This window comes from Oncorhynchus nerka, linkage group LG3, assembly GCF_034236695.1.
Source record: "Oncorhynchus nerka isolate Pitt River linkage group LG3, Oner_Uvic_2.0, whole genome shotgun sequence".
NCBI lineage: Eukaryota > Metazoa > Chordata > Actinopteri > Salmoniformes > Salmonidae > Oncorhynchus > Oncorhynchus nerka.
Window position 1 is genome coordinate 29644364 of NC_088398.1, and position 17409 is coordinate 29661772.

Genomic DNA, 17409 nt, shown 5'->3' on the forward strand with positions numbered 1-17409 from the left:
ATGGCGAATTAAAGCAAATGTAGCAATACAAATCATCAGCCTATAAATTTAAAACAGCGAAGACTTCTACGGAATATATTTCACTAGCTATCAACACGAGCCGGAACCTTTCTACCGCCAGGAGGGATTGCAAGTCGGACAAATGAAGGAGGCGTGCAAGTAATCTTTCAACGCAGTCTGGGACAACTGTGAACGCGATTGTTTGCTCTGTGAACCTGAACGTAGGGCAGGTGTGGTTTTGATGTTGGTTTGTTTTTCAAGCAAAGACATCGATACCTTGAAATATGTAGGATACACGTATTATTTAACTCGTGAGCGTTGTATGCTTACTTGAAAAGTGACACGGTTTAACCGAGTCGACGTCGGGGGCCCGGCAGCAACAACAACATCATCAATAATACGGACATAGCTATCAAGGATACATTTCCCACTGAGCCAAATGGCTGAATTTTTATTTTATTTTTAATTCGTCAAGCGGGATACATTTACTGACAGTGTGGGTTTACAAATATCCTTCTAACGGTAAGCATTTATCGTCGGCTGTCGCGGCCGATAAATAAGACGTTGCTACGCTAGTTTCGGGACACAACATCGGGAGTTAGTCAGGCTGTAACGTTACGTCTAAGTTACTTGGTACTATTGTAGCCACCTGGGTGTTGTATCGCTGCCTTGGCTGAGTTAGCAAGCTAGCACATTTAACTTACATGGAGGGCAGGTTTCGATATTGCTGACCACGCAGGACTTATTACGATAGATGATGTCATTCATATTTGGTTGCGAGTTATGTCCTATGCCTTGATAAGTGTTTCACCTTGTTGGCTATAGAAATTAATTATATATTTTTTTGTATCCATCTTGTTAAATAGATGACTTGCTAGATAGTTTGATCTAGCGTTTTATAATTTGCATGTCGTTCTATTGTTCTTTGTCAGTATATCTAGTAGGTGTGTCGTCCTAAAATTAGGCTGTCTCGCCAAATATTTCAACTCGTGACAACTAGCTAGAGATCCATATAGCTGCAACTACAAAGACCAGGGCTGTCATTTAGTTTCCTGTGTCGCCCACCCCACCAAGAACACATTTCATTGTGAGGCGCTGGGCAGGGCTGACATGTGATGCATGTACTGTACCACTCAGGTCTGTCACTTCCTTGATTACCAGGTGGGAGGAATTTAGGTTTCTGCCTTGGATAGAAATGCCATGAAAAAAATCTATTTTTGGTGAAAGGATGACATTGTACTGGTACTCCCTATATATAGGCATGTTATTTTTACTCTTTTTATTTGCTGTTCACTGTGCCACTATTTCTTTATTATTATTTTTAATCTTTAACTCTGCTCTGTTGGAAATGGACCCATAAGTAAGCATTTCATTGTTAGTCTACATCTGTTGTCTACGAAGCGTGAGACAAATAAAATGTGATTTGATTGTAGTTGGAACCCAACCCTCTCATGTACATCTCTTTGTTCACTTGACTTCTATATTGTCTGTTGAAGCACATCTATCTACCTCTCCCATCCCCAAGGCATCTGTTTCACTAAGACATGTCTGGAAGAAGACACCAATGATTTAGCACTATCTTCACATGCCAACATTAACCGTATCAAATTCTTGTAATCTGTCAGACTTTGCTCCTAATTAACATGTGTCATTTGTACATGACTGGTCAATAAACAGCTCCATCTGTGCACCATCATCAACCCATGTGCTTCTCCTCTGTAACTCTCATTCTGACAGATTGACTGGCGCTGGCCTGTACATTAAGGACACATGTAGTTTGAGACTAATGCTTCCATACGTAAAGTTTTGATTAATCCACGCACTATGACTCAGAGTAACGAACCCCCCACCTTACCCATTCACTCCAGGTGTGATGTGTGTATGTGAGCCTGGTGTTGGCAAGTAGCTGAATAACCACCCAGGAGGATGAATGCAGAGGAAGTGGAGCTGCTCAGTGACTCCAAGTACAGGAATTATGTGGCGGCGGTGGACAAGGCCCTCAAGAACTTTGAGTACTCCAGCGAATGGGCAGACCTCATCTCTGCACTGGGCAAACTCAACAAGGTAACTACCACTGTTTGGATATTTCACATATGTACATTTAGTTTTGGAATGGATACACAATGACCACATCCGCAATTAAAACCGGATCTGCATAGTCTCTAATGCACTAAATGCATATATTTTTACCGCCAGCTATTGTGGAAAGATGTAGATTGATCTGGTACCCCACATCTGATGTTTGAATCTGTTTCTCAGGTATTGCAAAGCAATGCTAAGTACCAGGTGGTGCCCAAGAAGCTGACGATAGGCAAGCGTCTGGCTCAATGCCTCCATCCAGCTCTGCCCAGCGGGGTGCACCGCAAGGCCCTGGAGACCTATGAGATCATCTTCAAGATCATAGGGCCCAAGAGGCTGGCCAAAGACCTCTTCCTCTACAGGTACTGACTAGGCTACAGGATGTCAACACTTGTTTAGGACAGTAGTAGAGAAGTACAGTAGCTTTATTGTAACTGGCGAACATGTCATAAACTGAATGTGAACTAGTAAAGTAAGTAAATAAGCCTTGTCCAAGCCAGAATGGTCCATAGGGCAGGAGCCTGTTTCTCCTGCTTCTATAGCGTGAGGCAGCATGATGTACAAGTACACCCCCTGAACAGAACGCTAGTCTATCGCAGGGCCTTACCCTTAATCAATCTCCTTTGAACTAGTAAGATAATAAAATGAATGCATGTGGATTTTGTTCAATTGTTATTTTTCTTCAGTTGACCTATCAACCCTATAATTTCAACTTTACTCTAATACCCCACCGCCTAAAACCTCTACCCTGCTTTCTGTTTCAGCTCTGGGCTGTTCCCTCTACTCTCCAATGCTGCTATGTCTGTGAAGCCGGTGCTGCTGGGCCTGTATGAGACCTACTACCTGCCCCTGGGAAAGACCCTCAAACCTGGCCTGCAGGGGCTGCTGACTGGGGTACTACCAGGCCTGGAGGAGGGCTCTGAATACTATGATAGGTAAGAGATGGAGGGCTGGAGAAAGAGAAATGGATGTCATTGAATGAAGTGAATTGCTAATTACGAGAGAAAAAATACAAATATATATATTCAGTCAGAATCAACCTTAGTAACAATTCAATCATCTGGGATTCAATTGTCTTGTCAATGTATGCAACCCAAATGAATTGATTTAAATTCGATGCAATCCTCTCCAGGACCAACACGTTGCTGGAGAAGGTGGCTGTGGCAGTGGAGCAGTCGGCCTTCTACAGCGCCCTCTGGGGCAGCATCCTGACCAGCCCCGCCGTGCGTCTGCCCGGGGTCACCTTTGTTCTGCTACACCTCAACCGCAAACTCTCCATGGAGGACCAGCTCTACGTCATGGGCAGTGACATCGAGCTCATGGTACACGAAAAGAAGAATCGTTTTCAGAGACCCTTATCTTTTTCCTTTATCCCAACCCCCCCAAGACACACACACGCACCAAGTAGAGCTTGAAGTGCCTGTGTTTGGGGAACATTTAGAAATCATTAGTAGTGTATTCATGATGCAGCCTGAGAAATTAAGTCACGTGAATTGAGTAGGGCCAAGAGTTTTTCCTAATAAAAACATGAAAAAACTTCAGGCCCTAAGTTTTTCCTGAAGAACAAGCAGAAAATGCAATAGGAGTCAACCAAGTCTGGTTGTTCTGAAATTCTACATATTCACTCATTTATTTGCAGTACATTAGATAGATGTAAATGGGGCTTGATTTAACCCTGTGTGTTGTGTCGCTCCCTGCAGGTGGAGGCAGTCAGCATATCAGTGCAGGACTCCAGTGTTCTGGTCCAGAGGAGCACCCTGGACCTGATCCTCTTCTGCTTCCCATTTCACATGAGTCAGGTAAGGACAGATATGCTCAACTGTCAGCACTGCTCAGCACACAAGACTGCAGTCACAGCACTTTTGGGAACTGGCCATTCTTGATGATGAGGCTATCTGACATCTAGTTAGAGGGAGAGAGAGCATGCAGTGACTCAGAGGATGCTTGTTTGGCCGTTCACCTCTCTATTCAATCATTGAAGCACAATGTGCCTCAGAGCCCAAACAGCCCAAATTATGGCATCCTTTCTTCTAAGTCAGAACTCATCTGAAATCTCCTATTATTTCCTTATTTTTGTTGTGTGTGTTGCTGTTCCAGGCCACCCGTCCAGACATGATTCGGATCCTCTCTGCAGCGCTGCACGTGGTTCTGAGGAGGGACATGTCACTCAACCGTAGACTATACGCCTGGCTGCTGGGTAAAAGACACATTCATGCACATGCAAGGGTTTCCGTTAGCCGGTAATAGCCGGCTGTTGGCAGACACATTTTTTTGAGAATCCGATTAATAAAATTGACGCCGGCCAATTGTCCAGGAGGAGAAGAAGAAGAAAAAATCCCATTGTGAAATAATGCTTTTTAGCCTATTCATTGATGGAAATACCAGTCTATGTAAATACATTTCACTGGTCATGCTTATCGGTCTATAAGTTTATTTACATAATTTAGTGGAATTAAATTGGCGCGTGTTCAGTATATTTGTTATTTGTCACATTCGTACAGCATATAGACACAGAGCCTTTCAGTGGAGAATCTGTCAGACAGTGAGATAGCTGCTGCTACATCATCTCAAACAGCAAAGGCATAGACAGTGGAAGGCAGGCTTCATCAGTGTGTCACACCAATTTGCAATGCGTTGTGTCAAGTTGGCTGGATGTCGTTTGGCTGGTGGACCATTCTTGATACTCACAGGAAACTGTTGAGTGTGAAAAACCCAGCATCGTTGCAGTTCTTGACACAAACCGGTACACCTGGCACCTACCATCATACCCTGTTCAAAGGCACTTCAGTCTTTTGTCTTGCCCATTCACCCTCTGAATGGCACACACACAATCTGTGTCTCAAGGCTTAACAATCCTTCTTTAACCTGTCTCCTCCCCTTCATCTACACTGATTGAAGTGGATTTAACAAGTGGCATCAATAAGGAATCAGCCCTCACCTTGATTCACCTGGTTAGTCTGTCACGGAAAGAGCAGGTATTTTCAACTTTCTTTCGTTGTCCAGTAGCCAAAGGCGCAATCCTAGTCATATTTGCAAGCCATGCTAGAGGCTGCATATTAGATCTCCTCTCTCCCTGTCACATGAAACCACTAGAATGTGTGTTGAGCTTTCGACCACTGTGTTTTCCCACTAATTGCGTAATGTAACGAACATTCACGCCTAACCTGCTGCCTTGTGCGCATTGCTGCGCTTATAATGTGAAGAAATAATAGTTGATCAACATTTTAAGCTCAACGTTCTGATCTGTTGCATCGGAATCTTTGCTTTTTAACTTATTTATTTTTTAAATGTAGCCTAGGTCTACTGGTTATATGAATTTAGGCTCTATTGTCCCACAACAGTCCCAGCGTCTGTTGGGAATAGGTTATTTCTTTCTCGCACAGAACGACAAGATGACCAATAGAATAGGTCAACTTTTCTACTATGGAGGGGATAGTAGATTGACATAGGCTAGTGATTTGGCGGTTTGTCACTCGCTCGCCTTGTTGGCTGAGGAAAAGTAAATATGGACAGTTATTCTAACATCTTCAAAGTGCACATCAGAATTTGGTAAGAACGTTGTTGCATCCTCGTCTTGCATGTTCTTTTTTATTTTTTTTATGTGTTTATTTCACCTTTAATTTAACCAGGTAGGCCAGTTGAGAACAAGTTCTCATTTACAACTGCGACCTGGCCAAGATAAAGCAAAGCAGTGCGACAAAAACAACACAGAGTTACACAAACAAACGTAAGGTCAATAACACAATAGAAAAAAAATGTAGAAAAATCTATGTACAGTGTGGGAGGTAGGCAATAGAAGAGTAGGGAGGTAGGCAATAAATAGGCCCTAGAGGTGAAAATAATGACAATTTAGCATTAATACTGGAGTGATAGATGTGCAGATGATGATGTGCAAGTAATAATATGGGGATGAGGTAGTTGGGTGTGCTATTTACAGATTAGCTCTGTAGAGGTACAGTGATCGGTAAACTGCTCTGACAGCTGATCCTTAAAGTTAGAGAGGGAGATATAAGACTCCAGCTTCAGTGATTTTTGAAATTCGTTCCAGTCATTGGCAGCAGAGAACTGGAAGGAAAGGCGGCCAAAGTAAGTTTTGGCTTTGGGGATGATCAGTGCAATATACCTGCTGGAGCACGTGCTACGGGTGGGTGTTGCTATGGTGACCTGTGAGTTGAGCTAAGGCGGGGCTTTACCTAGCAAAGACCTATAGATGACCTGGAGGCAGTGGGTTTGGCGACGCATATGTGGTGAGGGCCAGCCGACTAGAGCATACAGGTCGCAGTGGTGGGTAGTACTTGGGGCTTTGATGACAAAGCGGATGGTACTGTGATAGACTACATACAGTTTGCTGAGTAGAGTGTTGGAGGCTATTTTGTAGATGACATCGCCGAAGTCAAGGATCGGTAGGATAGTCCGTTTTTCAAGAGTATGTTTGGTGGCATGAGTGAAGGATGCTTTGTTCCGAAATAGGAAGCCAATTCTAGATTTAATTTTGGATTGGAGATGCTTAATGTGAGTCTGGAAGGAGAATTTACAGTCTAACCAGACACCTAGGTATTTGTAGTTGTCCACATATTCTAGGTCAGAACCCTCCAGAGTAGTGATGCTAGTTGGGCAGGAGGGTGCAGGCAGCAATCGGTTGAAGAGCATGCACTTAGTTTTACTAGCATTTAAAAGCAGTTGGAGGCCACTGAAGGAGTGTTGATTAGCGTTGAAGCCTTTTTGGAGGTTTGTTAACACAGTGTCCAAAGAAGGGCCAGATGTATACAGAATGGTGTCGTCTGCGTAGAGGTAGATCAGAGAATCACCAGCAGCAAGAGCGTCATCATTGATATATACAGAGAAAAGATTCTGCCCGAGAATTTAACCCTGTGGCACCCCCATAGGAGACTGCTAGAGGTCCAGACAACAGGCCCTCCAATTTGACACACTGAAATCTATCTGAAAAGTAGTTGGTGAGGCAGTCATTTGAGAAGCCAAGGGGGGCAAGTTGCTGCAGGGGGTGCTGAGATGTTGGCCAGGGTAGAGGTAGCCAGGTGGAAAGCATGGCCAGCCGTGGAAAAATGCTTATTGCAGTTATCGATTATCATAGAATTATCGGTGGTGACAGTGTTTCCTATCCTCAGTGCAGTGGGCAGCTGGGAGGAGGTGCTCTTATTCTCCATGGACTTTACAGTGTCCCAAAACCTTTTGGAATTAGTGCTACAGGAAGCAAATTTCTGTTTGAAAAATCTAGCCTTAGCTTTCCTAACTGACTGAGTATATTGGTTCCTGACCTCCCTGAAAAGTTGCATATCGCGGGGGCTATTCGATGCTAAAAGGATGTTTTTGTGCTGGTCAAGGGCAGTCAAGTCTGGGGTGAATATGAATTACCATAATCTAAATGTGATTTATGTCATTCTGATCACCTAATCAGGTCACGCACCCAATGTATATTGGTCCAGTATATTTCCGGTAAATTAAAGTGCTGCCGGTCAAAAGTCCGGCGCCACATTTTCATAATGGGAACCCTGGTACACATGCACAAACAAGCACATGCACACATACATACCACTGCATGCGTTCTGTACAACTTTGTATAGTTGAGCTGTTGGACTTTACCTGTTGGAATGATCATCTGGCCATATGTCTTGTGCAGTAACATGTCTTGTTGTCATATATCCCAGTGCTTATTTCCCTACTTTGTTTTGTCTTATTTGCTTCTTACTCGCTGTGGATTTTTAAAAAATGCTGGTAAGTGTCTACTTGGCTGAGCAGGGCTCATGTTTTTACACTCAGAAAAGCTTGATTGTTTGCTGAATGACTGGTAACTCAATCTCACCCCACCCTCTTTTCCCTTGTGTTTTGTCATCGTGTGTGTGTGTGTGTGTGTGTGTGTGTGTGTGTGTGTGTACTGTACTGTACTCCTAGGCTTTGACAACAATGGTGTGAGGACAGGCCCTCGCAGCTCTCGACAGAGCAACCCTGAGGACCACGCTACCCACTATTTCAATACCTACTCCAAAGACATGCTGGTCCAGGTACGCCTTGAACGCACACAAACCCACCCACCTACACACTCACACACAGTTATTTGCATAAATTATTATTTTCAAAAACCTCAAAGTTTGAGTGGGTCTTCTGAAAGGGAACAAGGTAAATGCCTTACATTTTTCAGCAGGTGAAATTCAGACCCATACTGCTCCCCCTCTGTGCCCCCTTTCAATCTCTAAACTACCCCCCCCCCCCACCACCTACACACACACGCACACCCTTAGGGGTTTGCCTGTAATGCCTGTAGCCCCCTACTTCCACACCCCTCCTAATCCCAGGGGCCTTCCCTTTGAAGCTCTCCCAAACTCTGCTCCATGCCTGGGCCACGATCACACACTCACACACTATTCCCCCTTGTAATGCAATGTCACGCTCCAACAGCATTGGCCCATATGACGGCGGGGGCCTACATGTGATGTGTCCTGTTACTCCAGGGGTTGGGACAGACAGACCAGGGCTTTAATTTGTTCATCTGCCATCTGCTCATGGACACTTGTTGGGTCTCCCCCCGCTGGGAAATGGGGCTACTGCAGGGGACCGCCTGTTCCGTGGGCCCCATCCGCTTCTGTGTTAGACGAGGCGTGTGAAACACACACACACACACACACTGAAGGGCAAAAAGAAGACTTGCTGTGGAAAATGTCCTCTGGCCCTAACCCAAAAATGTAATCTCAACCAGAAACTAGATCGCTAACCAGCTGAGTCCATGTTCTGCAGTCTTGTCTCGGGAGTTGCTTTGGTCGTTACGTTTTTTTTTTTTTGAATGCGGTTTGATCCAGAAGTTTTGACCGTGTGTGTGCAGGCAATGGTGGGGATCCTGCAAGGGAAGGCCCGAGGCGGGGAGGAGGAGAGCGTCCTGATGCATGACCTCAAGCCTTTCCGCATTCTCATCAGCCTGCTGGACAAACCTGAACTCGGTACGGTATCTTACTACATCAGATCAATGCAGCGCATATCATTCATGTCACTGTTACACACTGAATAGAACACACACAACATTTTGGTCATAGTGACCCACATATCACTACTGGGCTGTGTTCAGTAGGGAACATCATAGCAAAATATTTCACAGCGGACAACTAAAATTAGCACTTATTGGACAAATCCAGGTAGTCACTCTCCGTTTCAGTCCATTTCCTTCCATTTGGTGCCTAATGACCCTCTTTCCCTGTGACTGTTCCAGATACATTTGTAAATGGACATGATCAGTGACTGATTTGTAATCCTGTGTGTTCCAGGACCAGCCATCCTGGAGGACGTTCTGATCGAGGTGTTCAGGACATTACACACACAGTGCCGAGCAGAGCTGGACCTGCAGAACCACCACCCGTTCAGCAAGGACCATGCTCATCTCAGCAGGTGTGTGTGTGTGTGTGTGTGTGTGTGTGTGTGTGTGTGTGTGTGTGTGTGTGTGTGTGTGTGTGTAAAAAAAAATAAAGCCAAAGCTTTAATAACCATTGTAAGCTAAGGGTCGCATTGATCGTTTCCCTCAGCAAACTGCGAGAGAACAAGAAAACTGCAGAGCTTATCAAAACGGCCAATCTCCTCTTCAACTCTTTTGAGCCATACTACATGTGGGACTACATTGCTCGCTGGTTGGAGGACTGCTGCAGGTCTGTGTGCATGTGCTGCTCCATGTGTGTATGCTGACATGGTAAGATTGCGAGATAGAACCCGAGTCGGTGTCCATTAGGCCACACCGTAACAAAATGTTTCGCAACAGACAATAAATTACATTTAACATTACATTTAAGTCATTTAGCAGACGCTCTTATCCAGAGCGACTTACAAATGTAAGCATTTCTTATTGGACAAGTTTTACCCTGTTTTTTTTTTTTTTTTTTTTTTTTGCGGGATGAACACCATCCTGTTTTGTGTTTGTAAATGGGAGAGCTGAGTTTGACGTAAATGGGTCACTCTGTCCATCTTGCAGGAAGGCAGAAAGTGGACCAGGGAATGCTGGGAGCACGGATTCCTCAGGGCTCTCATTGGTGGAGTTCTGTCAGCTGGTGGACTTCCTACTGGACATTGTGTCCTTGGTGAGACACACACACTTCTCACCCCGCCTTCCTTTCTCACTCATACTATAGTCTCTCAAAACAGAACAACAGCCATTGAAATATCAGCACTCATACAATAGAATATTTACTAATTATAGGTCTGTTTCTGAATGTGAGTGCTCATGGCAATCCCTTATTGTGTGTGTGCGTGCAATGCATTAACAGGTTGTAGACCTGCCTGTCTTCTGTGTAATTGCATCTTCTAGTAGAGAGAATGCTTCTCTTCCATTCAGACTAGGTTGGAAAGCCCCTGACACCTGTACTACTGTGCGTGTCTGTGTGTGATTGCTTGCGGCCGTGCGCAGGTGTGCGTGCGTGCAGATGTTTCTGTGCGTGGGTATGTTCTGCACACAAAGTGTCCTCTGGCCTATGCTCTGCTTGCTCTTGTCTGTTCAATCTATCTGCTCTCTCTCTCCTTGAAGCCTACTAGAAGCATGAGGGTAATCTGCCAGGTAAAGTACGGCTCTCTCCTGCTTCTTCACCCTTCATCCCGCCTGCCTGGTTTACTATGGCTTGGATAACATTTTAGCAACGTCCCAGCAACATTCCTAAAGCCAAATTTGAATTTCTGTTATTTTTCTTGTTTTGAGTATGGTTATTGTACTCCAGAGTGAGTGAAATAGGCCTGTATTATTGGGAATATGGTGGAATTTCTACCTAGACCAATAGAATTGGGATTTTTTTTGTGGGAATATACTATATATATATATATATATATATATATATATATATATATATATATATATATATATATATATATATATATATTCATAGTTTGGTGGGGGATGTTGTGAAAATGACATTTCAGCCTGGTGTGTCATTGTCCTGCATGCACAGAATAATATGCTCCCATTGCTCACATATTTTAAGTAGCCTATGGCTTTTTGAACATTTCACGTGTGTTTATTCTTCATTTGCCCATTGTTCTTTTTTCTTTTAGCATTACTTTTGTTAAAGTCATTTGTAAAGAAAATGCCCATTACAATATTCAAGGAAAATGTAAGATGACAATGATTTGAGGAAGCCTGCTCATGATTAAATATTTTAGTGGGGGTTGTATTTTTCAAAGGGTCTAACCTCGTAAACTTTGACGGCCTCTGATGGCTTTTACTAAAACAACGCGTAATATTGTGTACCACCCTCATAAAATACAATGCTTTCAGAAAGTATTCCCACCCCTTGACTTTTTCCAAATATTTTTTATATTTTTACAAAGTGAGATAAAAAATGGATTTAGTTGTAATTTTTTGTCAACTGTACACACAATACTCATGTCAAAGCCTAATATATATATTTTTAAATGAATATAAAACAATAATACATCTTGATTAGATTCCCTGAGTCAATACTGAGTCAATAGCGTCTATAGCTGTGAGTCTTTCTGGGTAAGTCTCCAAGAGCTTTGCACACCTGGATTGTACAATATTTGCACCTTATTCTTTTAAAAATTCTTCAAGCTTTGTCAACTTGGTTGGTGATCATTGCCAGACAGCCATTTTCAAGTCTTTCCATAGATCTTCTAGCAGATTTAAGTCAAAACTGTAACTAGGCCTCTCAGGAACATTCAATGTTATCTTGGTCAGCAACTCCAGTGTAGATTTGGCCTTGTGTTTTAGGTTATCGTCCTGCTGAAAGGTGAATTTGTCTTCCAGTGTCCATTGGAAAGCAGACTGAACCAAGTTTTCCTCAAGGACTTTGCCTGTGCCTGGCTTCTGCTAATTTTTATCCCCCCAAAAACTCACTAGTCCATAACATGATGCAGCCGCTACCATACTTAGAAGTATGAAGAGTGGTACTCGCTGATGGGTTTTTGTTGGATTTGCCCCAACATAACGCTTTGTATTCAGGACAAAAAGTGAATTTCTTTGCCACAATTTCTTGCAGTATTACAAGTGCCTTATTTAAAACAGGATGCATGCTTTGGAATATTTACGTTTTGTACAAGCTTTAGTATTTTTGATTTATGTTAGTGTTAGAGTCACTCAGTTATCTCCTATCACAGCCATTAAACTCTGTAACTGTTTTGAAATCACCATTGGGCATTGGCAACTGATTTGGAAAGAGCATCTGTATCTTTGTAGTGAGTGTAAAATGAATAACTGACACCATTCTCAAAGGGATATTCGAATGTCAACTTCTTTATTTTCGGGGCAAACCATTGGAAAGCCTCCCTGGTCTTTGTGGTTGAATCTGTGCATGAAATTCACTGCTGGACTGAAGGACCTTAGATCATTCTATGATAACTGTACAGAGATGGGGGTAGTCGTTTAAAAAGCATGTTAAACACTTATTGCACACAGTGAGTCCAGTCAACTTATGTGACTTGTTAAGCATATTTTTACGCCTACATTTATTTACGCTTGCCATAACAAGTAGGTTGAATACTTATTGACTCAAGATATTTCAGCTTTTCGTTTTTAACCAATTTGTAAACATTTCTAAAATCAGCTTTCCTCTTGGATTTTGCCTGTGCTTAGCCATATTCCATTTATTTGTATTAACAAAAAGACCTCCCTCGTCCTAGCCAGTGACACAATCTCAATGCAGGCTGTAACACAACAAAATGTGGGAAAAGGGGTGTGAATACCTTCTGAAGGCGCTATACATCCTACAAGCACCTGCTTAGTACTGTTAGAAAGGTAAGAACGGTTGGATTCTTGTAAAGAGAAACAGCGTGACGACTACAGAGCCTGAGATGCAGCAGGCAACAACAAAAAAAAAGAAAGAAATGTACCCGTTTTTTTTGCCTTGCCTCCATTTTTTGTCTTGATGGAAGGATATACCATGCCTTCAGAAAGTATTTATACCCCTTGACTTATTCCACATTTTGTTGTTTACAGCCTGAATTTAAAATGGATTTTAAAAAAAATGTTCTCTCACCCATTTACACACAATACCCCATAATGACAAAGTGAAAACATGTTCATAGAATGTGTTGCAAATTTATTGAAAATTAAATACAGAAATATATCTCATTGACATAAGTATTCAGACACATTTTAGTTTTTTTTTGCATTCTGTTATACAACTGACTAGGTGTCCCCCTTTCACTCATTGGACGTGGTACTGGGGCCCAAAACAACCACAGATTATTTCTCTAATGTGTAGACTTATTTTAAAGAATCGAGAGACTAACCACAGCGTTGTGCCGATAACTAATAATAATAAACATCTAATATAGATTCGGAATTTGATTTTAATTACATCAATCTCCAACGAGCTTTCTCAGACATACTTGATGCTGCCTATTTATTTTATTACATTTATTTGACAGGGACTATTTACACTTTTAAACACAAATCAAGTAATGTGATGCATTGTACCAGATGAATCTAGGCATCTAATTTCCATCTCCAGTCACCAGGCGAGTGGCGACTCCCCTATTCTCCAGAGCCCTCTCACCCTCCTCTTCCTCCTCCCTTCAGGAGACCTACATAGAGATCCAGACGGAGCACCTTCCCCAGCTGCTGCTGCGCATGGTGTCTGCCCTGACCTCTCACCTCCCGGCCCTGGGCCTTGGGGAGCTCACCCACTGCCTGCGCCTCTGCTCCAAGATCCTCAGCAAGGTGCAGCCCCCCTTGGTGCCCCCCCTGTCCCTGCCCACGGGCCCCCTCGCCTCCACAGCCTCTGCTAAGGAGGAGAAACGGGTAAGAAGTACTGAGATGGTGCCCCCGCCCGGGACACCTATACGAGTTAGATTAACCTTGGTTGTTACAGCCAGAGCATATTCTATAGCTTTTGTTGTTTATATGCAAGTTTCTTTTTAATCATTGTATGCATATGTAGAATGTATCTAAAATAGATGCTTAGATTTATGGTGAATCAATATTTTCTGCAGACATTTCCCAGGTAATAAGGATAATCTTTTGGCTACCTTTTCATGACATAACCAACTGTCTAACTGTCTATCCTGATTTACGCTTTTAACCCAGTTCCATTTGATCCCGTAAAGATTTTGGTGGTGATGAATGAGCTTCAATCATCACCTCTGCCAAGTCTGAAAGCATCCTGTTGTCATCCTAGTTCTTCCCTGCCTTAACACAGTTTGCTTTAGCGTATTGTCTCTGAGCGTTTGGTTGATCATAAAAGAAAACGGTTCCTTTTTTATCTCTGAACAGTATGTGAAATCCATGCGAAGGTTAAATCGTTTTTGCCTTTTGTCTTTGTCCAGCGGAGATGAAATGGAACCAAATTATGTTCAAAAGCAAACATACTTCCCACGTTCATTGATTCTCACTTTGAAAATTAAAACTTTGTCCATCTTTCAGCTCCAAACTGATGACTGACTACCTTTGATAGTACACGAATGTCACTTCTTTCACTTCCTGCCAAATAAAACCATCAGAGCAGGGCTCCTCAGTTTGGTCTGCTTCCCTCGCCCTCAAAAACATAAACAACCATCCAAGGCCCTCATGGTGTCCCCTGGTCCCTGAGCTGGCCCCCACCCTTCTACCCCCTCAATTTGGCTGGGTGGTCCCCGCTCCAGGACTGGAGGGTAGCTGGAGAACTGTCCCTCCCTCTCTCCCCAGACAGAGGTGTTAGAAGCTGGGATCAGTCTACTTTCTCCGCCCCCCCGTCTGTTACCTGGCGGTCTGGTAGTGTTTCAGTGCTCAGTAAGGCTTGACTAAAAGCTGACAGAATCCTAGGCTGGAGGTAGAGGCCTGGGAGAGGTGCAGGGGAGGGGAGCACATAGAGACACACACAAGTGGTAACTAACAAACAGCTGAGCCTCTCTTTCTCTCCGAGGAGGATCAGCCCACCCGATGGTTTCCCCTTGGGTCTGTTTGCTCCATTGGTGTGGAAGGCTTCCCTCTCTCCCTTCCTCCTGTTCTCCAGCTACCCTCCTGGGGACATTTACAGGACGTAGTTTGCCATCTGAGTCCTGGCGCCAGAATGTGTAGCCTCAGCCCGCTACACTGCATGCTGAGAATGCCCTGGGGCTTTCTTGTGGCATGGCAATGTGGGAGTGGGGCTCTGTCGATATGTCCTAAGCTGGCTGGCATGATGCAGGGAGGGAGCTGTATGTAGGGTGTAGTAGAGGAGTCCATTCAGTTTGGGGCATCAGCTGTGCACTTCCCTGTCTGCTGTGGGTGCCCAAGGTGGAGGGGGGGGGTCTGTCAGGGAGTGCTTAGAAATCCTCTCCCTCCTAGTCTCCTGAGAGACCTGCACTCTTATCTTGACCTGATGCACTTTGGTCCCCGCTGGCCATCCTAAAACAGGGGTACTGTTTTCGGTTTCCAGATTTTTTAAGATGGACACCTTTTTGTTTCCACTCCTGATATGTATTGTTACTGTCTGTGTTTGATTCTCTTCTCCTTTCTCCTCTCTTCTTCCTGCTCTCTCTCCCCAGCCCCTGCCCGCTACTCTGGAGCTCCCCACTGGCGAGGTGTTTGAGACAGGGGAGAACCCCAACAGCAGTCGCTCCTCCGAGAGTGGCTTCACAGACTTTGTCCAGTACCAGGCCTCTGAGGAACCAGCACCCACTCAGCCTTCCCTCAAGACGGGCTGCAGCAGCTCCCTCCCAGCCTCCCAGAACAAGCCGCAGGACAAGCCCGTCATGCAGTGCTGCCTGGAGCACTTCCAGCACTTCCTCTCCCGCCTGGTCACCCTTTACATCACCCCGGGGATGGTAGAGGGAGCTGGGGGCGAGAGGAGCGATGTGGTGCGAGCGGAACCAGAGGGCAGTGCCCAGCACAACGGCCGTGACGTGGTTGAGGTCCCGGGGCAAAGGGAGTGTCTGGCGGCTTTTACTGCTGCCTGCCAGCTCTTCCTGGAGTGCTCCAGCTTCCCTGTCTACATCGCCGAGGGCAACCTCAAGTCAACGCCTCCGCCTAAGGAGCAGACTGGTAAGACGGACGGACAGTGTGACCACGTTTTAGTTACAATACTGGCTCTGTGCAGATTAACAGATTTTCACTATGGCTGGAGAAGCGGTTAACTACATTCCATTTTGATATGATAATCTCATACCCTTCTCCATATGTTAAGCATATCTTCTTTGTGTTAGATGAGCACATCTGGACTACAGCTATTTACTATTGTATGTCTTCTCCCTTTTTCTCAATACAGTGTCGTTTCTATTCTCTCCTGCAGACAGCGAGCAGATGTGTCCTGCCGTGTGGCTGCAGACCCTGATGGACGCCTGCTGCCTGGCCAGTGACTTCAGCGTCCAGGCCGTGGCCATCTCCCTGGTCATGGACCTGGTGGGCCTCACCCAGTCTGTCGCCATGGTCACCGCCGAGGGCAGCATCGCCGGCGGCAACCCTGACTCCACCCAGCCCATGAGCCCCAGCCAGGGCCGCGTTGCTGTGGTGATCAGGCCACCACTCACGCAGGGAATCCTGAAGTACATTGCAGAGAAGACGGACTTCTTCAAGGTAAGTCACAGGGAGGAAATGTGTGGCTTATTTGCATCTGATATGATTGAGATGCTTAGAGCTGGTTCAGTACAGAGGACACAGAATGTAGCTCAGCATGATAAATGGAAGAAACTTTCTCTTTGTCATTGCTCACCATGGTAAATGGTCAAATGATAAATGGTAGAAATGTATGTTGATAAGTACATTTTTCAACATAATAAATGGTAGAAATGTATGTTGATAAGTATGACACATCTTGGAAGCTTTAGGTCTCTGGTAGAAATGTATGTTGATAAATACATTTTTCAGCATGATAAATGGTAGAAACGAATGTTGAAAAATACATTTTTCAGCATGATAAATGGTAGAAATGTATGTTGATAAATACATTTTTCAGCATGATAAATGGTAGAAACGTATGTTGATAAATACATTTTTCAGCATGATAAATGGTAGAAATGTATGTTGATAAATACATTTTTCAGCATGATAAATGGTAATAAACCTATCCTAAGAAATCTCTCCGTTGCTCACCATGACACAAGTTTTAAGTCTCTCTGTAACACGACCTCCCTCCTCCTTCCCCCTCACCTCTCCAGAGTGTGGCCCTTATCCTCTGGGGACAGTTGGGGGAGGGGGCCCCTCAGCACCACCAGCGCAGCGTGGAGCTCTTCTACCAGCTCCACAACCTGGTGCCCTCCTCCAGCACCTGTGAGGACGTCATCAGCCAGCAGCTCATGCACAGAGACAAGGTTGGTCTGCCCAGTACATGTGCAGTCAGACACATAGGAACACACACAGCTTCACGGTATGCTTGTAAGAGTCCTGTATGCCTGAAGGAATATGCTCCGACACACACGCGTTCCACACACGTCATC

General features: G+C 44.4%; 1 protein-coding gene across 2 annotated transcripts in view; it reads left to right on the top strand.

Moving 5' to 3' along the window:
- Positions 1 to 112: 112 nt before the first annotated feature.
- Positions 113 to 17409, top strand: part of LOC115106432 (protein dopey-1-like) — a 37774-nt gene continuing 20477 nt past the window's right edge. The window contains exons 1-17 of one of the 2 annotated variants that reach the window (XM_029629179.2): positions 113 to 522; positions 1869 to 2064; positions 2260 to 2441; positions 2844 to 3014; positions 3212 to 3401; positions 3780 to 3878; positions 4177 to 4276; positions 7990 to 8099; positions 8915 to 9029; positions 9351 to 9471; positions 9606 to 9725; positions 10046 to 10151; positions 10595 to 10624; positions 13598 to 13819; positions 15523 to 16018; positions 16266 to 16549; positions 17131 to 17283. In XM_029629179.2, the coding sequence (XP_029485039.2) occupies positions 1927 to 2064; positions 2260 to 2441; positions 2844 to 3014; positions 3212 to 3401; positions 3780 to 3878; positions 4177 to 4276; positions 7990 to 8099; positions 8915 to 9029; positions 9351 to 9471; positions 9606 to 9725; positions 10046 to 10151; positions 10595 to 10624; positions 13598 to 13819; positions 15523 to 16018; positions 16266 to 16549; positions 17131 to 17283 (2637 nt within the window). In that variant the 5' untranslated portion in view covers positions 113 to 522; positions 1869 to 1926. Of the gene's footprint in view, positions 523 to 1868; positions 2065 to 2259; positions 2442 to 2843; positions 3015 to 3211; positions 3402 to 3779; positions 3879 to 4176; positions 4277 to 7989; positions 8100 to 8914; positions 9030 to 9350; positions 9472 to 9605; positions 9726 to 10045; positions 10152 to 10594; positions 10625 to 13597; positions 13820 to 15522; positions 16019 to 16241; positions 16550 to 17130; positions 17284 to 17409 lie in introns of both variants that reach the window. The other variant, XM_029629197.2, reaches the window with a different exon arrangement.